At 44.6% G+C, this 21,259-nt stretch overlaps 1 protein-coding gene across 6 annotated transcripts in view; it reads right to left on the bottom strand.

Annotated features, from left to right (window-relative positions):
* Positions 1–21,259, bottom strand: part of SOX13 (SRY-box transcription factor 13) — a 222,050-nt gene that overhangs the window by 112,150 nt on the left and 88,641 nt on the right. For all 6 annotated transcript variants that reach the window (XM_086923482.1, XM_086923479.1, XM_086923484.1 and 3 more), the window contains exon 2: positions 20,124–20,196. In XM_086923482.1, coding sequence (XP_086779608.1) covers positions 20,124–20,185 — 62 coding nt within the window. In that variant the 5' untranslated portion in view covers positions 20,186–20,196. The remainder of the gene's footprint in view (positions 1–20,123; positions 20,197–21,259) is intronic.

The following is a 21,259-nucleotide window of genomic DNA, read 5'->3' as shown; positions in this document are numbered from 1 at the left end:
TTGAATAAATAACAACTTGCCCGGATAACGTGGGGTCTGCCTCTTCTTTCGCCGCCTGTGTGTGGAGGTTTGAAGATTACGTGAATATATATATATATATATATATATACCGAATAAAGCACTTTTGAACTGAACTGAACTGAGTAGCAATGCCTTCCATGTTCGTTACACATACATCATTGTATGTTCTAGTTCGGTATCCCACTCTGTGTGTTATTCCTTGAATTTGTGTTGGATTGGTGCCTTGTGAATACGTACATTTTCCGTCGGGGATGCAAGAAATACTAAATAACTTAAATTGTCTGGAGAGATAATGATACTTTATTTGATTTAATAAATCATAAAAGGGTGGGCTTACCACCATGCAAACAGCGTATACATCATAAAAAAACAACACAAATTCAACTTTAAATGTAGTTAAAAACTGGTATCATAAAATATGCAAATTTATCGGGGAAAAAGATATAAAGAAAAAAAAAGAAAAAAAGAAATTGTCTGGAGTGCCCTTCCTCAGTGCACAAAGCAAACAATGTTTTTTTCTGGTCTTCTGAAAGAATGATGGGAGACGCCCTAAACCGTGCCCTAGTCATATCTTGTGGGAACCGAGAGAATTGACTTCTTTGTTGATAGGTCTAAAAGTATAAACAGGGAGAGGTGTTTTTTTTGTTTTTTTAGAGAGACATGCTCTTTCTCTCACTCCACGTGTTAATGACGGTGATAAGACTGTGACAGAGTAAGGTTAGATTAAATTTGTTAGCAATAAAACCGGAAATTACGCCTAAGGGGAACCTAGCATCTTCACTTATTATATTTCTCTTATAAACAGTTGCTTCCAACCTCTTCAGAGCACAATCAAAACCCGGAAGTTACTGAGGTCAGTCAGCGAGTGATGTCACAATAGGTATCAAACCCCCAGCTATTATCCGAAGCAACGTGTTAGCACGCCTCCTGCTGGTGTTTGGTTGAGATACAAGACTGGGTAATCAGAACTGTTATATTCTCTACACAGACTCGCCCCGTAAGGCCGTTGTGTGCGTCATTGTCTGTTGATACAGTAGAGTGTGCAATGAAGGGTCAGTGTATTTTGTCGTGAAAGAATGAGCAGAGCATTTATACAGACCACAGTTTTGTCTTTCGTCCTTCTGCTTCCTTCGTGAGGATTCAAGTGGTGTGACTGGCAAAGACTGGAGTGCCCTTCGGTGGTGTCTAATTCCCAGTTAAGAAGGGTCACCTCCAAGGTCATCGGTGGTAAATCCTAACTGGAGCTGACAAGGGGAGAATTAGACCCGAATAGAGAACACCTTACTTTAAAATCCCTTGCGTGACAAGCATGGGTCATTTCAAGAAAGATGATCTGAGAAATGCGAATTTAACAGTAAAAGCTTATACAAAGACCTGTGTCACAGGCTTGTAACTGCCTCTAGAGAACCAAAGTGAACAGTCAAGCGTTTCGTTTGGCACAGTACAGCTGCCCAAGGCGAGGTAAGGGTTTACAATCACGTTGAATGTAGGGCCACCGTAGATAGGAGGCTGAATGCAGCCTGTTCTCTAAAACTGGCGCATTTTATTTTCAATTTCTGAATTTCTTTTTAAAGGCTAAAAGGTGGTGTTTTTTTATCTATTGCCACTGTACTATATTTGCACTACATAGATTTTCTAGTTACTGGGTTTACTTTTTAACAACTGAATTACCTGCTGCAGGCGATGATAAATAGAATAAAACTTTTTTCTTCCACTGAAAATGGCCGAGATCTGTAGCCATCTGAGCACTCTGACATTAAAAACATCCAAAAGCGAGAGTTGAATAAGAACCTTTCCTCATTTTGAGGCACTTAGGCCAGGCTCTGAACTTTGTGACCGTGGTGAGGGGCAGAGACCGAGGTACTTTCTCCTCTGTGCCAACAGACAACACCTGCAGGATTTCAAAGCGATGGGAAAAGTGGACGAGGGTGAAATGACCACAAGTAAAATCAATACTTGACTGGCACTCCTGCATGGACACCAAGGCCCCCCTTCGAGTCAGCCTTGCTCATCAGCTGTTTCTGTCCACTAAAATCACCATCATCATACTCAAAGTGTTATCTCACAACATACCCTTTATTTGTACTTAGTTATTGTCCCAGTTCCTTATCACTAAGGCGTCCTTCCTCGGTGATAACGAAGCGTGGGCCTGCTCTCAGTATTGCTGGGATGAAACCTGCTCTATAACCAGGCCTGCAGGCACAAAGTCCAAGGGCCTCCTCTCAGGCCCAGGCTCTGCCTCCTCTGTGCTCGGGTACAATAAAAGGGTCTATATGCAGGGTCGCATCCCCTGTGCTTGGTGATCATTTGTGGACTTTAGACCCTGGGTTCTGCATGGTCTGTACTAGGGGACAATATGAGGGTCTTCGACAAGGTCTCCTTCCTCTCTACTGGGTGATAATCTCCTTAAAACCAGGTTTCTGCTCGGTGAGAACCTCTGGACTTTAGACACAGTTTTCGGTTTCCTTTGTGCTAGAAGGTAATCTTATGATAAGCCACTCCATAAATGTTTTCATAGATGTAAGACATTTGAGCATTCAGAGTTTAGTTCTGTGAATCATGCATTGCACTAGGTGTGACAAAGGCACTTTTGGTCAACTGAAGGTTGAGCGAATGGATCTTTCCGGAGCATCTGGCGTCAAATGCGGACTTGTTTATTCCAATACTAAATATCAGCCTATCAACTTATCTTCAACCTCTTCAAACTAACTTTACAAACTAGTGTAGTAATTATGGAACAACGAACCATCAAGGGAGAACCTTTGAAACGGACTAAAGATTGCACTATTCGGTGGGCGGCTGCTCCTTATCATCTTATCATAACAGTACAGTATAGTAGTACGGTAAGGGTAGCCATTTTCCACAGCACGGTGTGTACCGGTATACACCGTGTTGAGTTACAGTAAGTCCTTTGCAGTAACAGTGGTGTTAGGGGTCTGACAACAAACCAGATCATCCACAACATAAATGCTTCTTGGTCATGCATTGGGGGAGTATGCGCATAACATGTGTGCAGTGCGTAAAAGCAACATATGCAACAAGGCACGCCATCCAATGCACAGATTCAGCATGTGTCAGATCACGTTTTACAGCCAGTACCTCTCTAAAGAGGAGCCAGGAAGCCATCTTTGTAATATTTTGGTCTGGCAGAGGGGAGTAGACACCTAACCGACGGGCAGCGTGCATCAGCAACATATGTCACAAGACACACAATACAGTACACAAATTCAAAATGTGTGAGACCACACTGTACATGCATGTCTCTATGCAGGAAACCCTTCTTGTAGTATTTTTAAATGGAAGTAGGGGCGCTAGCGGTTTAAGACATTTGAAAGCTTTTTGGAATTCTAAAGCACTTAAGATAACCAAATTCTGAATCAAGACAGTTCCTGTGGTAGAACAGTGATTCCCTTGAGAGAAAAAATATAATAAGTGTAAAGTGACTGTGGAAAAGTAGTTGAATAAGCAAATATTTCACCGAACTGACATTTTCAGTAAGTTACATTGCTTTGGATTCTCCTTTCTACCATTTCTGTAACACTGTGGGTTTCTTTCAACAAATACCTTAAGACAGAACAAGAGTGACTTGTGAACTGCAAAGCATGAATTTACTCATGTTAGTCTTACCAGGCTCTGGTCTGCCATTGTCAAATGGAAACACAAGTTCAGGGGGTTAGAAAACTACCTTGTCCAACAAATAGGAAGAAGTTGCACCGTTAAAGCACATTGGCACTATTGTACAATTGTTTGAGCTAACAACGATAGAGAATATTTTTTCATCTTCCTGAAATTATACCTGGAAACTTAAATATTGGCTACTGGGAAGAATACATAGACTGTGATAGGATTAGCACTTTGCCTTGATGATACCAGCACTGTTCTTGAAAGATACAGATTTTTTTTAAAAAGAAGACAATTGCCTCACGAGACTATCAATGTTGTGTTGAAGCTACGCATTTCAGCGTCTTTGTGTGATTTTGAAGGATCAGTTAGACAGAATTTAAGTAATCACATTGTAGTTAATTGTTAACACAAGGAGACTCGAGAACGCTGCCCATGCTGTGGGTATCCAAGTTTGGAAGAGACCATCAATGTAGTCAAGGATACTGAATGTTCTGCAAATGCTTAAGGAGCGAATTAAAAGGAGCACTTGAGTTCTAGTTCTTCCATCAGAAAAGTTAAAGTAAGCGTGGATCAGCATAAGTGTTGAGCAATGCAATAGTAAAGCAAGTAGCCGGAAAAGTTATTGCTTTAGACGCGGTTCTGGTCATCTTTAGCTACTAAGAATAGCTTTTGGGCAATCCTTATGGTTTGTAATAAAGGCAAAAATATCAGCATTTTTTTGGGGAAAACCTTTATTGTGCATCAATAGCATACATATACGGGCCTACAACCACCCTGGGAGGCCTCGAAAGCAATTTTTAGCACATCCATCAATAATAAAGCAACTCAGCAGTCCCCCCAGTACGAAATACGACAGTTTTTCCAAAACAGTACTTCAGCTTAACGTGACCATTGAGTTACAGGATTCGATAAGGTTAATTTTAATATTATAAAATAAAAAGGATCAGATGCAGTACAATCAACCGAGGACATAGAGGGCAATGCACGCAACAGAGTATCAACAGAACGGATAATCATAATCGAGGTATCGGTGCTGAAGCACACTTATCAGGATGAAAGAACACGTATTCACATTTCACACCAGTCATCGCGCACCCCATGAACGTGAGGCTACCGTAGTAATGATTACAAAAAAACACAAAAAGCAAAAACGGCAAAAGGCGCAATGTTTAACCGTCATGCTAACCCAGAAAAGGAAAGAAAAGATAAAGAAGACAAAGAAAAGGAAAAGAGAAGAGACAAAAAAGAGGCCCATAGAAACTGAGAACGGACAACACAAAAAACCCCTCCCCCAACCCCCCACCCTGCACCCCTGCAGAGGCTACGGCCTACCCCCCCCTAGCAGCATGCCTGTCGCCCATGAGGAGTACCCGAAATTTAGTCACAGAAAAGAGAAGGAATTTTTTTTTATAAAACTGGGGGAGGGCCATCCGTACGGGCTCCCGGCCACCCCCTCCCGCAAAATACACTCCTCCCCAAGATACATAATCCACAACAGTAATCGATCGAGTCAATCAGTAATGGGGAGAATTATCAACATATTGCACAAATAAGCGTATCAGAATAACGCGCGCCCCCCACCCCCGCCAGCCACCTAATTGTCAACATTTAAGGGATACATCTTATCCTTGGTCAGTCCTTGCAAGTCCCCGGAGGCATGTCTGCCGATTGATTCCCGCATCAACCGATATAAGGAAACAAAGTGTCCAAGCAAGGCCGGAGAGCAACATGAGCATACAAGATGGACGTCGCTGGCCACCAACAGAGTCATCGGCCCATACGGCCATCTTCCCCAATACAGACCCAGGACACGTACTCCACATCAGGGATGCGAGGACAAAGACGGAAGAAGCAGGCACAGGAGCCAGCCGTCGCTGTGACAAAGCATAGGACATCGGTAGCGGAGCAGAGTACGAAGCCGCTATCATCTGCTGTGAAAGGGAACTATCAGAATAGTCCAAAGCCACGGATAGCTGTCCACAATTCACAACATAGTCCAATATCACCCGCACCCCTCTGCATACAAGGGCGTCCAGGGCACCCCCCTCGGAGACAGTTTAGGGCAGATCCTCGTGCACCAGGGGGTCGTCCGACCGTAAGTGCCCCAGCATGAGCGTGACACCATCCAGCTTCCTCCCCAGCTCACGGGAACAGTGTTCCCAGACAGATCGAAAGTCACCAATAGCAGCAAGGATGTCACCGCAGAACAGCGTAGCCCTTTTCTCACATACCGCAGCGCCACTTGACTGTACACACTCCCCCTCTTGCTGTACCCCGGTAGCCAGGATGGCAGTCTCCATCTCATCCAGGCGGCAGTCTGGCGTTTCCATCGCAAACGGGGACTGGGAGTCGGTCAAAGGCGAGTCCAGCTCGATGCGACCACTATCCGATTTGCGGAGACAGTGAAGGCAGACCCCCAAGGAACGGTCTCCTGCAGCGCTCATCTTCACTCCGATTCAGCGCCAGCCGAAAATTCGGGAGCGGCCCGCGAAAACCGGGCCGAATCCTAACCGGCGTCGGAGCAGCTACCATCTTTGCTCCGCATATATATAAAGTTTCCACCAGGCCATCGCTTCGGGGGTGCTCCACGGCCGCGTTGCTTGTCAATCAGGACGTCTGTGGTAAAAATTCGACCGATGGACACTGCGCTCCAGTAGACCGACTCCGCCCCAGAACAGATGGCCGCTGTTGTTGCATCAGCACCCGGCCATGTTTTGCAGCCGACGTCCCGGTTCCAGAGTCTTTAGGGCCGCTGACTGCCGTCGCAGATTTCTCCGGCTATGGGGCCGGCAGGGATCTCGGGATCGCGCTATCGGTTTCAGCGATCATTCCCCAACACCAAATTGAGGCGCAATATCAGGATGATGACAGGATAGTCGTGCGGGGCTCGGAGGTTCACAGAGCCGGGAGCCTATGCGTCCGTCCCGATCGCCATCTTGGCTCCTCCATCAGCATTTCTTTAAATATGTGCTGCAACTCTCAAAACATTGTTCAAGTCAGCAGTTAGAGAGTTTAGTGGGGACTTCGGAAAAATATACTTGAGGTTTAAACATTTAAGTCAGAAGCTACTCCTTTAGAAATGTGCAAAGAGGATCCTGTTTGCAATATTTTTATGAGGAAGAGTTCACTGATTGTTACTGTGGACATGGGAACTCAATCAACAATCGTTTTTGACAAGTTGTTTTAAAAGGGATGGCATGATAAAGCTTTATTTCCCTCCGACGTAAACCCTTTTGCCACTGGAAAATGTTGACAGCCGGTGAGTCAAAGGCACTTCTTGTTCAGCAGTAAACCAGACAATGTAGCAGCAATACGAAGTCAAACAACCTTCCACTCACTGAATCCCAGCAACTAGACTACCATTTCAAGCTAACGCATCACACATGAACATTCTATATTCTTCTTTACATTACATTCATACATCCTATCCTCCAATTCTACTATCCACTCACACCAAAGACACATGCCACACATCTCCAGACACAAAAGGTTTTGTGATCCAACTGTCTGCTCTAAAACATCAAGAACCACAATGCAATCCCTATCTTGTCCTCCATCCTTGTACAATGTACCACACAAAGAACCCCTCTTCAAGTTCCAAATCCTTCCATCTTCAACCTAATCAGCTGACTTCAAAACCTGTGAAACGCTTTTCAGATCAGACCAACACTTCAACCCCCTACTTACCAAAACTGGTGCAATCTTAACCATTTGGCCCACACAGAATCGAGGGCAAGCCGTCTCCTATTTACATAGCACCTTATCCATGGATATTTTCAAAACCTTCTACATCTCCACATTATTTTCCAACTTATTGTTACCCTCCTGGGTCCTAGCAACCGTCATGGTTCCAACATGGAAGTAGATTTCCGTTTGATCAGTAACTGGAAAGGAATTTTCATAGTAACATAGGAACTAAGTCTGTACAACATAGCTTGCAATAACTTTCTTCAGCACAACCCTGATTTCAAAGCTAATGGTAACAAGCCGCTCCTTTTACGTTTCACCAGCTCAGTGACTTAAAATTAACGTTCCACTTGCCCAGTGTTTTAAAATTATACAATGCCACACGTGAATGTTTTATACCACTACTCTTCAAAAAATATAACGTTAGCTAACAAAAACAACACACTGTTAAATGAAACCCTTCTATACCACTCCTCACTCAAAGTCAATTCTCTTCTTCTACCATCCACGCAAAAACACACAACCCACACTGTTCCTGTTTGTCATAAATTTAGAAATGTACCAGTTAGCAAAAGAAATGTAAAATTCATCTGCGTCAGCTGGTGTTGAAACACCAGAACGGGTGCCAAGGCAGATCTGACTCTGTGCTGACCTTAGGACCCTATGTATGAAAATATTGATTGATTGCTACCCTACTCTTTTCTTAAAAAATGTTGAGATGTTGGCACAATTATAAAATGCCATATACTTCTCAACCTTAAACTAGAAGCAAGCTCACCATTGAAATGAACTTGTAGATTAATCTTGTTCTCTAAGAAATGTTATCACTCCTTTTTGGGTTAATCGTTATTTGCACATGAAACTATGATTAGCACTGGTGGTGTCTGTTTTTCAGAAACTAATGTTCCAATTGTATCAGGGTGTTAGACCAGTGTAAGGTTATGTTTTGTTTTACTGCGGATACTGTTGAAGACCACAAAAGCGTTTTAGATCAGTCTTGGGAACTTTAGAGGCAAAGGGTGTGATAGTCAAAAAAAGTGCAAGTTCTTGACTGACAGTTTAAATCTTCCATCTTTTATTCTCTGACTCACCCATCATGCTAGGCGTAGCAGAGGCATATTCGGTTGACTCCTGAATGAGCGGCAGGACCTTTCACACGCGTGTGATATTGAGCGGAGGCTTGTTTATTCTAGTAATAAATATTAGCTTCTCACTCATCAGTTCGTCTCTAGCCTCTTCATTTAACAGATAACATGAGGCACTTTAATCAGGCCGCCTATTCTTTGGTGTGTGACAATCTCTGGGTTTAGGCCCAGGGTTCTGCTTCCTGTGTGCTAAAGCGCAATAGAACCGCCTTCCATAGAACCGCCTTCCATGAGGGCAGTCTCTGTCAACTGGGTGTCAGGGATATAATCTGAGATCTTTAGACTCAGGGCCCGGTCTCTTCAGTGCTGGTGCCTCTCTGCTTCGGCTTTCAGCCCAGGGTTTGGTTTCCTCTGTGCTTTGGATAACGAGTGGGCTTCGAAGCACAGCAGCTTCTCAGCACTGCAATACCCTAAATACTTTAGTTGCAGGATCCCCCTTTCTTATGCTAGGGTCTTAAAGCCCGATTCTAATTCTCTCTGGTAAGTGATATCTGCCCTGAGACTGTGCAGGTTTGGTTTACGTGCAGATGCGGCTTGCGAAAGATGCGGGGTTGGAAACGCTGGGTTCTTACACTTTGCATGGGAGTGCCCTAGGGTGCGACAATATTGGGGTACGGTGTTTCATACTATAGGCAAAATCATAGATAATGAGCTAGACCCGTGCCTTGCCCTTGCTCTGTTGGGATACTCGAAGAAACTGCCGAAAGCTCAGAGGCGCATAGTGGACATGGGAATGCTATTGGCAAAAAGGAGGTTGGCTACATGCTGGATGAGAGGGCCTCTCCCTAAGACAGAGCACTGGGACAGGGACTAGACCTACTGCTGCACTCAGTCGGAGAATTACAGTGACCTTTTACCGCTCAAAAGCAGGCCCAAGAACTTCTGGGGGCTATACTTCGATTACAAAAGGGGCTTTACCGCACCTGCTGCAGAGGAGGCTGAGAGTGTTGAGGGCTACACCCTTGGGCGTCACGTTGAAGAGGCTACGGCCGCTGCGGAGGCATGATTCAGAGTGAGTTGTTCCTGCTCCTGATAGTAAGGATCGGCACCACGCCAGAGGCTTCCCAATCAGTACATAGTCAGTTAAGCGCCAATAGGGTTTACAAGAATATCGCCACAGGTTCACGGAACATATGGTAGTTAGTCGGGCATCTTTTGTTGTTAGTTGTGTATAAATGAAGAAAATGTGACAGCAGTTCTTATGGTATGTTTTAGTGCCTCAAACTGGGGAGAGTAAAACTTGATTCGCAATTTACGCCGCCCAACCTCCGGGATGTGGGCTGAAAGGCTGTGTTCGTTATGTGTGATGTAAGGTCTACACTATGCTGAGTGAGGCGCGACCCTCTCAGTCTGTATGCACTATATTTGTCACGGTTGAAAATAAAATTAAAAAAAAAAAAGTTACATCTGCCCTTGCCCCTTCTGTGTGAAAATGTAGGGGCTTCATACCACGGTCAGTAATCCTAGCAAACCACTGCAATTCTTAGGCAGACACAGAATGGACACATCAGTCTGCAGACACACCCAATGAACATGAAAAGGAGACTAGTTATACCCAAATTGCATTTATGCTTATGTACATCGATATTGTACATGCTTCATCTATTTGGAACTGCAACTGGGGTGGTTCATGGTTACCTTAGTTAGTCACAAGGGTTTGATCAGCCATCCTTTTACTGCTACCAGCCATTCCCTTTCCTTCAGAAATGCCAGGATGCATTTACTGCATCTACAACACAGCCTGATCCAGGACAGCAACAATACCGCCCAGCAGATGTAGGGGTGGAGGTTCCATGACAGTGTGATACCTTGCTTAACTTGCCTGCCCACAACCACATTTTACCCATTCCACTGCTGATCAGATTATTTACACATTAGAAATAAGGAAGTACCCTACATGGCCAGATGTTCCATCTGCGCCAGGGCTACCACATGCCATATTCTATCACATCTAGGCCCCCAATATTCACATGATCACCCTATGGCTGCATGGCCTCCACTGTCCAAGTCACTTTGGGCCCACAATGCCTCACTAAGTGATAATGAACTTCCATAAATATTTATACAGAAAACACCACAACAAAACTGACACTATTATGTTTAGCATGGGTGATCTTATCAAATACCTCCCATACTACCCCCCCTTGAACCCAATTGCTCTCCCCATTGTCATGGCACCTCTTTGCCCATGCACCGCCTACACCACATATTAATGTGGCCAGAATGCTTATGTGTTTAAACCAATATCACTGGCTTTTCTATTTGGATTCCTCTAGATAGGCTCCTCTACCCCACACAAAGGCTCCTACAACCACTTTTAACCAGTACTCTTGCCACCTGCATGCTGGCACTCCTCAGATACTCAAGAACCCCAATGCAGAAATGAACCCTATGAACGGTCTCCAAGAATGGATAAGTACTGCTGCAGTCCTTACTAGGACCTGTGCAATGTGCTCCTGTTTAACCATAATTAAAACAACTTCATCCCCATGCTCCACCCTTGTATTACTCCTCTAAAGCACGATTGCTCTCCCCCCTGAGGCGGAAGCCGGGGGCTTAGTCCTGTTTTAATTGCGTGTCTTGATTTATTTTGTGGCATTCGTTTTTATTTCCTTTTGTGCTAATTTTAAAATTAAAGCCTCTGCAACAGTCACTAACCCGCACTCACGCTGTTACCAGCGCACCAGAATACTTGCTGACCCTGGAAAACAGAGGTGAGCAGCCGCCATATTCGGGGTAAGAAAGGGTGCTGCGCCAGTAGCTGGCCGCCTCCCGCCCTCCTCAAACACAAGATAAAAAACGAACGTCACTCCGTCCGCGCAGCGGGCGGGCACAGCGGGCGCACCAAAGGCAAGCCCGTCTGCGCCCGTCCGTGCCAGGACCGTGCCCAGGGCCACCCCCCCTGGCTCGATTGAAATGGACGATAGATGGGTATATTCTCAATCACATTTGTTAGAGTTGCGCCCACCCTCCATTTATTGTACCAAACATGACCCGGAGTTCGATGTAATTTCCGCAGTACCCAGCTGCCCCCATTGTCACTTTGCTGTTCCCCTTATTAACAGTAAGGTGAAATCGAATCTTAAAAATATTTCTAAATCCACTATGATTTGCATAGCACTTATTAATGCTCGATCTGTGGGAAAACACAGACAGGAGATAGCGGACCTAATCTCAGATAGGAAATTAGACATCCTTTTAATCACTGAAACCTGGATGGATGACACGTCTGACCCGGACCATATGATTGCGGTTCCGCCTGGATACAAGGCTTACCATCAAGATAGAAATCGCAAACGAGGAGGTGGGCTGGAGATAATTGCCAGGGACAGCTATATAGTAAGGACATCTCCTATCCCTTCCTCGTGTTGTGAGGCTTTATATTTTAACATCAAGCTAACTGCCTCCTTTAATCTCAAAGGAGTGTTATTGTATCGACCGCCAGGAGCACGGGCAGGTTTCCTCTAAAACCTAGGTTCGATACTAGAGTCTTTGGTGGCTGAAGACTCCTCTATAGTCATGGGGGACTGGAACTTCCACCTAGATCAGATCGATCATAAAGACACACAATCTCTACTAACTGATATGGAAATGTTAGGGCTTGACCAACTGGTTACCTCCCCCACTCATGAGGACAGCCATATCCTGGATGGCGTTTTCTCTAATTTGAAGGGCCTTTGTATAACAGACATCCTCCCTTTGCCATGGTCGGACCATCACGCCATCTTAAGCAGACTAGCTGTTACGGAGAGCATAACTCAAAGGGCCACTATTACTAAACCTGCATCATTTAAGGTCTGGAAAGATTTAAATAAAGTAGACCTAAAAGAGTTACTGGACAGCACCCGCCCTACTCTATCGACGGATCCTAATACTGCCACTCTTCAATTCCATGAATGGTTAGGGCATGCCACCCATTCACTAGTACCCACAAAAACCTTGTCCAGAAACAGAGCTACCTCTTCAGCACCGTGGTTTACTGATGATTTGAGGAAACAAAAACAACTCTGTAGGAATAGGAAAAGGCTTTGGCGAAAATCCTATTCCCTAGAGAGTAAAATGAGTTATAAGGAAATGCTTTCTCTCTATAAATCTATGATTACCGAGGCAAAGAAGAAGTTCTTCACTGAACAAATAGATAAGGCAAAAAACTCTAGCAGGCAACTTTATGAGATTACAAAACAGCTTGCGGGAAGCACTCCTGATGTAGCTCCGACGCCCTCTCAATCACTTTGTGATGCGCTTGCACACTTCTTTTTTATGAAAGTAAATGATATATATTTGGCTTTCCGCTCTAAAATGGATATCCATCCCCCTGAATTCTATCTGCAACCCTGTTCTTCACTCTCCACTACTGCAATTTATCGATCTGATGGACGATCAGACAAAGGACATCATCTAATCCATTAAAACGGGTTCAGCCCTTGACCTGTGTCCCTCCCAAGTCCTACCTCCAGTAATGGATTCGCTTGTCACGGTGGTTACTCAAGTTTGTAATTCCATGTTTAGATCAGGGATCTACCCTGACATACTGAAAAAGACCCTTTTAAAACCTTTGTTAAAAAAATCAAATTTGGATAGGGACGAGCTAAAAAACTACCGACCCATAGCCAGCCTCCCGTTTCTAGCAAAGGTAGCTAAAAAAGCCATGAACCAACAGCTCTCACACTTTATTGAGGAACATCATCAGCTGGATAGTACCCAATTCGGTTTCCGTAAATATCATGGGACGGAAACTGCACTAATCAAAGCAGCGGATGACAGAGTCATCCGAGACCAGGGAGGTACAGCTGTCCTGGTGATGCTCGATTTATCTGCAGCCTTCGACACGGTCGATCACAAGATCTTGATCGACTGTGTCGGAAAAATGGGCATCCAACTGAGGGCTAAAGATTTGGTGGCCTCATTTCTGGCCGGAAGGACCCAGATGGTTACTCTGGGATCTTTTCAATCAGCTCAACTGTCTCTGCCGTGTGGGGTTCCTCAAGGCTCATCCCAAAGTCCGACACTGTTAAACATCTATGTGTCGGACCTGGCTAAACTCATTAAAGCCCATGGGATGAGCCTAACCTCATACGCAGATGACCTGCAGCTGGTTCTGGCTATAAACAGTGATGGAGACAAGGTGGCAAAAAGTTTTCAAGGAGGTATGCTAGCAATTGGAGAGTGGATGGCCTCCAATTGTTTAAAGCTAAACTCTGAGAAAACGGAGGTGGTCAATTTTGGACCTCTCTCGCCAGGATGGTCCCCGGCCTGGTGGCCTGCATCTTTTGGAGCTCCACCTAAGCCAGTTTCCAAGGTGAGGAATTTGGGAGTGACATGTGATGATGGCCTTAATTTTATGGCCCACGCCAAGAAAACAGCAGCTAAAGCTTGTCATAAACTAAAACTGATAAGGAAAATTACTCCTTTTCTACCTGACAAAGCGGGAAAACTTTGGTTGTTGCCTTAGTTTTATCTTCCCTGGATTACTGTAATGGCCTATTTGCAAATGTACAGATTCGGGTGATTAATAAAATGCAGACCATTCAGAACGCGGCGGCCAGACTTCTCTCTGGAACACCCAGATTCAAATCGGTCTCAGATACGATAAGGAACTATCACTGGCTGCCGATTCTTAACCGAATCAAGTTCAAGACTTTATGTCTAGTTTATAAAGCACTACATAATCAAGGCCCGCAGTTTCTCAGGGACCAGCTAATTCCATACAATCCCTCTAGACAACTTTGTTCCACCACCTTGAACCAACTAGTGGTGCCACGGACAAAAACTGTGACTTGGGGCGATCGTCGCTTTGTGGTTTCAGACCCAGATTATCAAAACTGCCAGACAAACCAGACGACAACTGGCAGCATTACTCAGATGTAGGTGTTCTCTCGGAGGGTTTGTAGAGAGCCCTGCAGTAAGGCCCTCTGGTTTGCCAGGAGTGTAGGCAAAGTTAATTAATGAAAGCTGGTCCAATTTGTGTTGAGCTGTCAAGAAGAGCTGCATGTATGCAACATTAAATTACTGAGCTTCTGAAGTCCACAGAATTCACAAAAGAACGCTAGAAGGCAACTTAAAATCAGGTGTAAGCATTCAATGGATACTGGGAACTCAGAAAATTTCAAATTAGCATCTATCATGAAAAAAATGCTAGACACCCTTAAATCAGTGAAAAACTAGACACAGAAATATTGATGCACGGTCAGTACCTGCCTGCCTCACCAGCCCTTAAGAGTCAACACAATGATCAATCTATGTAGAAACACAGAATTCTATTATGTGAAGAGGAAAGATGGGGGAGAGAACCAAAGAGTCACATATTGAAATGCATGGAATGAAAAAACCATATATGACCCTATATATGGAATGGTTATATCATAAGAAACACCAAGCAGAAATCACATAGCCATCTATCTAGAGAAAAAAGAAGACACTTTTAACAGAAGAATCACATAACCGTCTTTGAAAAAAAAAACACACATTATGGGGCTCTAGGAAAAACTCATGGGTACATGGAGAAGCACAAAATGGGGATCCATGTACAGAGAAGAACAAGGAGAAACAAAAGCATCAAATGAAAAAATAGGATTAAAAGAAACCAGTAAATTTTAATGAACTATCTATGGAGTATTACTAAATGGGGATCCATCAGCAGGATAGAAGGAGGTCAGAGCCATAGAACCATTTATGAAGATGCTCTAGTTGGTGGCTCCCTCCAGAAAAATACAACAAAAATAAACAAGCACAACAATAAATAAAGAAGAGAGAAACGAGGCTCTATCAAAAAGAGAAGCCAAGCAGGCCTACAAAACCATCTGTACAGAAGTAGGGAGCAGGGCTACTGATGGAGAAGAACCAAGACAGTCAAAGCAAATCGGACTGAAACAGGGTTCCACACACAGCACTGTGGAGCAGGAGTGAAAAGAGCTAGGTTGGGTATTTACAGATTCCATGCAGCACCCTCACAAAGGCCTACTCTGGCGGTGACACACAGGCTGCCCACTTCTGTGTTCAGGGCTGGAACAGTGCAACACTCAGCCCAGGCCTCTAGCCCCACAGATATTTATGAGAGCAGACGTTGCAGCCAATACAAAAATATCTTTGCCCTTCATAGATGCTTACAAATTCACATTGGTGTAACGTACTGCTACAGCACCAGACATTACACTTCCTATCTCAGTGTGACTCGCAGAAGCCAGCCCTGACCGATGAACGGCAGTTTGCATGCTCAGATTCAAACCTTCAAGCCAAACACAGATTTCTTCAGCAGGTGTCCAGCAAAAAGATACAATGCAATCTGGACACACTTGAAAATCAGGCAGGTGCTGGAGAACCAAAGACCAAAATGTTTGTCTTTGGTATAAAACAGATCCAACAAGTAGGTACATTCCCATCTGGTATAAGTGCCCCTTTAGCAGACATCTAACAGGCACACACTGAGCCCTTGATGTTCCAGTAAGGTCTTGTCACTAATTCAACCTATTACCACCAGCATGCCCCCAAATCGATGGGATCTGGAGTAGAGATTTATGCAAGTGCTCGCATATACAGCAGCCGAGGCACTGGGAGATGGTGTGACCTGCCCCAATCAGACTTTTGTTCAAGTGAGAAAGACAGACTAGAACTTAGATCACCTTGATACAAAGTTAACAATTTAACAAACAGGCCATTTATCAGCTAACCTATAAGCCAACTATACCAGTACTGTACGCCTCCACTTAACTACAGCACAGCAATTCAACGTAATCACTAGACTAGATTTTAACTACATCAAAACCCAACGTAAGCACCAGATCACACAGCACCTCAGCAAAGGAGACTGAGTGTTTCTGCGGGCCCACTGAGTTTTAAAGACAGATCTAACTGTCTAAGAGGTGAACAACACACACACACACACAAGAGACAGAAGGTTCCGGTACCTAGAGCTGGCATGTTAAGCTCCCTTCACAGAAGACATCTCTGGCACTGACAGATGGACGCCGGGAGCGGCTGCACTCTCTGCCTCTTTTCAAATGGTGTGTAGAACCCTTGAGCCGACCGGCCGCAGGGCTGTGACATCACAATGCCTCCCGGGTCACAGCAGGAAACTGACATCACTGCTCACCCAGCGTCCCCTGTGACGCCAGCTGGCAGGAATCCGCCTGCCAATGGGATCACGGTACTCTGATCTGAATGTTAAAATGGCGTGCGCTAGAAAAGTGATACTCATTTTACACTCCACGAAAAGCTGAAAGGCGGAGTCGGCCATACCAAACTTGAAACAAGTGACCTACCCACATAGTAGAGATAACTGCAACATGTGCATGAACACAGCCTATCTTTACTGTTGCTATAAATATTTGCCTCGTACATGCACAGAGCTATGCCTTTCATATTTACTTATAGCCTTATCTCTTCTGTCCCATCAATGGCACACATAGCCTTATCCTAGATGTCCGAGAAAAATATCACTGAAAGCTAATTTTTAATGTATATATTTTTATTATTTCCAGATCTGTTGCTTCTTGCAGATCTGATTTTTGTTTTAATGCCCAACAGCAGTAAAGACAGATTCGCCCTTGTCGAGCACACAGCATTTACACAACCACCATACAGCCGTATCTCTGAATTTCACCACAAGTTACGGGCACAGCAAAAAGCTACAGAGACCATTTTCTCATCCACATTTCTATTCATCATAATAACGCTTTGGGGTGGGGGGGGGGGGGACATTACGCCTGCCACTTTAAAGAAAACTGGAGATAAAAGGTGAGCGCGGTTAACACAGGATGTAAAGAGGAACGGGGTGGGTCAGAGAAAGCAGTGGAGGTGACAATAGCGCATTTATCACCGGTTTCTCCAGGGAGGGAGAGGGGTAAAAACCAAATAAATGCCCCCTCGTGTCCCAATAAACTACACTGAAACAGCACTATTGGGCATAGTGTAAAAGTCACAACTCTGCAAAATCATCACCTCCCCTCCTGCTTTCACCATTGCCCAGGTGCTAACAACTACATGTAAAATCCATCCCGTCTGAAGACCTCTCAGCCAGAACCTCCCCTTCCACTTCCACTTGTCCTTATTGAACACAAAGCCCAGGCAGGGGAAGGAAGGGCAGATGGGGACTGATGTTTGCACTCACAGAGCCTCCAGCTTCACTCTTTTCCCCCTGTGTCTGGACTCATCCACTGGGCTACTTCGCACATATTCTGCTAGGAAATAGCGGTCTTTGCTTTCCTTCAAGGCGCTGTAAGGAGTCATTCCGCTTGAAAGATTCAGTGTTTCCTTTACAAACATTTCTTTTGAAGCAGAGGAACATCAGCTTTTCCACAGAAAGCGGACAGGAACTTACTAAGAGACGGAGCAGACGTCAAGGCCAAACTGAAGTGTATACTTTCCTGCAATTCACATTTATTTTTAGGATGGTTAGGCTCCGGTGAGTAAGACATAAGCTCGCAATCCTGTACCTGTGCCAAACAGGAGTGAATAGATCTATTATAGATGTTTAAGTTGTTTGGCCTATTAACCAAAACAGAAGCGGGCAAACAAACAGACAGCTCCACACTCAGGTTTCAAAATTGGCAAATGGTTAGTTACGTCCTTCCTAATATAGTGCACGGAACAAACACTGGAAAGATAGTTTCCATCTCTCCTGGTACGTGCATAGGAGATGAAAGCCGGGCAGAAGTCGAGGGTAGGTGCGGGTGGACCGGGTCTACCCACTCTTTTCACAGGGGGGACGCTGTCTATCCTGCCAAGAGGTTGGGCCCCACAGAAACATGGTAAACTCGTTCCGATTTAATATTCCGACACCGGGACACATTCAACGGCGCCTGCACGTGTCTGCTTTCGTTAAGAGCAGGGGAGTGGGGGGTCAGATTCCAGCCGGGCCCATAACAAAGGCGGAAGTTAAGGGGCCATCAGAGTATCCTCACCTAACTGCAATGGAGGGAAAACAAAGGCTCACATTCCATCTCTTTGCAGGTACTAAAGAGAGGCATGCTTTTGACTTTGTTCAGTCCCTGCATGAGAGATATTCATGCACTGTAAGATTGTCAGATGTGTTAGTCTATCCCAGTGTTTACACAAATGAATGAAATGTCACTCTTTTGTTTTATTTCTTTTATAGCGCTTCTCATCCCATTGCAGGGTGTCAGAGCGCTTTACATCACCCCTACAGATTATACATAGACAAAAAAACAATTGTTGTATAATCCAATGTACAGGATATGGTACATAGAACAGTGAGGATTACAAAGTGTAGGAGCCACATGTCCTTCATAGCTCACTGTAGTATAGTAGTAGGATTATAATTCTTGAACTGCAAGTAACAAAGGGATCTGTCTTAAAAGCAGTAACTCACTCACACATTTAGATAAAATAAAAATCTGCAATTTGTGTGTTACCTAATGTGCTTTGCAGGAGACATATTGACCCTGTATGCTACTTTGATTAAACACTGGAAGTAGACAAAACAAAGCTCTATCCAGCAAATACGTTAACCTTCAGAATTATCTTACCATTATTATCATTCCGTGATATAGTTGGCACACAAAAAATCTCTGCAGTAGGTGCCTCAACCCCATAAGATATTCTAAAATGCAGACTTTGCAACCAATGAAGCTGAACATATTTACTGCAATCTTTCTCATTTTAGCTAATTTCTTTGTGACATTGTTTTAAAAAATAAATGTATATTCTGAGGCCCAGATTTTTCATCGGGTTGCGTCAGTTTTTTGGCGCAACCCCGACGCAAAAACTAATTTGTTGAATATTGCAGTGCACGCAAATTTACTCATGATAGACCTGCTAAACATATGTGAGAGGTCTTAAGAGCTGACGTCACGTCTTGTGATGCCACTTCTTGTGAGTTCATGGGTTGTGATGCCAATTTCTGTGATGCCATGTGCAATGTCACGCACTGTGGTGCCATGATGTCACTTGCATACTGCCTAACTTGGTTAGTCACCTTCATCTTTTTTTAGGACTTGTGTCCTGGATAGAAGCATAGATGCCATCATGCTATGTACCAAGACTCTATACTCTCTTTTCCATTTCCACAATACAACGTCTTATCAGCAGTTGACCAACTCAGTTCTAAGGTGTTCGTCTAACACAAATATAAAGCACTTGAACAGAAACCCACTTGTGTTTACGTCTGCTGTGCACCAAATTAATGAGAATGCACCAGGGAACCGAGCTACCTTCTGTCAAAATTCACTGCCAAATGTAGGTCCATGGTGAGCAGCATGTTCCAGATTTCCAGTCTAACCACTAAGTATGTAATTTCAATTAACTCTCAATGTGTAGAATGTGGAGATTCTGGGCTGGCAACTCCTGAGCCTTCGTTGGACCACTCTGCCGTATGGTCCAGAACTGACTGGACCTCCAGCCCAACACTGGGGTCCAGGCAAGAGAAGGATGCAATATCACGCCTGCCGGTAAGAGACATGGCGGTGTATCACTGCCTCCGAAACCCCATTCACCACCCACTTTTTTGTGGGAGCGGATTAAGCCTCTGTTGCTCAACAGCTTCCCAAATAAAAGTCTGCGGGCTGACAAGAAGATCAGGACTGTTATTGAGATGCCAATGTATTTGTTTAACAACATCAAGCAGTCTGAGGGGCAGCAACCAGTGTACTCACAGAAGGGTCGTATAGGGTTACGTTCAACAGATCTCACCTCTTTCCTTGCTGTTCGTCTTCCCACTTGTCCCGCTGCTGCTGAAGATCCAAGTCATCCATTTACCTCAACACTGGAAAAAATAAAAAAGAGAAACCAGAATTCAGATGCTTAAGCTGAACACGGGTCGGAAGACTATCAGTTGACCAGGAGTACGGCTCTGCTTCAAACATCACTCAGCAGCCTAGTCATATGTTCATTATTCCCCACCTCTCAATAGCACTGCGGCAATATCCCCATAGCAGAATGTCGGTCTCTTCCCTCTATTAATGACGTCACTGGCTTCGCCTCCTTCCCCAGAATCAGTTCTTCTCTCATGACCGTGACTTGTGCTTCCTGCTTTCACTTGTCACCGACAGAAGTAGCCAAGGTATCAGCGCTTTGGGCATCCAGACTACGACATGCAGTGCTTTGTGTTGAAAATTATCATACCATGACAACTTTCACCACAAAGGCAGTGCATGTAGAAGCATTACACGAAAAAATGATTACCACACATTGTCCAGGGTCTCCATCCAATGTGCCTGCTCTAACATCCACAACAGCGAGGCCATGGTCGCAAGTATTTCTTCTAAGTGGGCCAAAGTGACGCCATCTTGCATTAAGAAGCAACTGCCAAGACTATGTATTCTCAGTTGGAGCAGAACCGACAGGCAGTATTTGTGAACCAGCATTTCCAAAGCCAATCTTTTTGAGGTTTGGATAGCAAAATTCTTCACGGCGTCACTAAACCCATAGGACTGGACCGGGTCTATAGAACATGTCCATCACCTAACAGCACCAGCTTCCCTCATGCATGCCACAGGTTAATGATATCAGTGAAAGGTTCATCGCAAGGCACACAGTCTTTATTTATTTGTGCAAGTCTTATGGAGGGCGGTCTACACCCAGGAAGGGTGGCAGAGTACTTTACACGGTGGAGGAGTGCATCATAATAACAGAGATAGATCTACATAGGGTATATGTGGGTAGCTGAGACACACCTATTAGAAGAGAGAAGCACACCCACAGAGGCGACAGGCCACTGGTGCAATGAATAGCTTATAAAAGGGAATGAAAAGGTATGGCATGAATGCAAATAAGGGGTGCGGTGGATGAGTGCCTAGAGCAGGGTTCTTAGCCTGTGGTCCGGGGAC

The sequence above is a fragment of the Lissotriton vulgaris genome, chromosome 5 (assembly GCF_964263255.1).
Source record: "Lissotriton vulgaris chromosome 5, aLisVul1.2, whole genome shotgun sequence".
Lineage (NCBI taxonomy): Eukaryota > Metazoa > Chordata > Amphibia > Caudata > Salamandridae > Lissotriton > Lissotriton vulgaris.
Note: the sequence above shows the minus strand (reverse complement) of the source record. Positions and strands in the feature narration are given on the sequence as shown.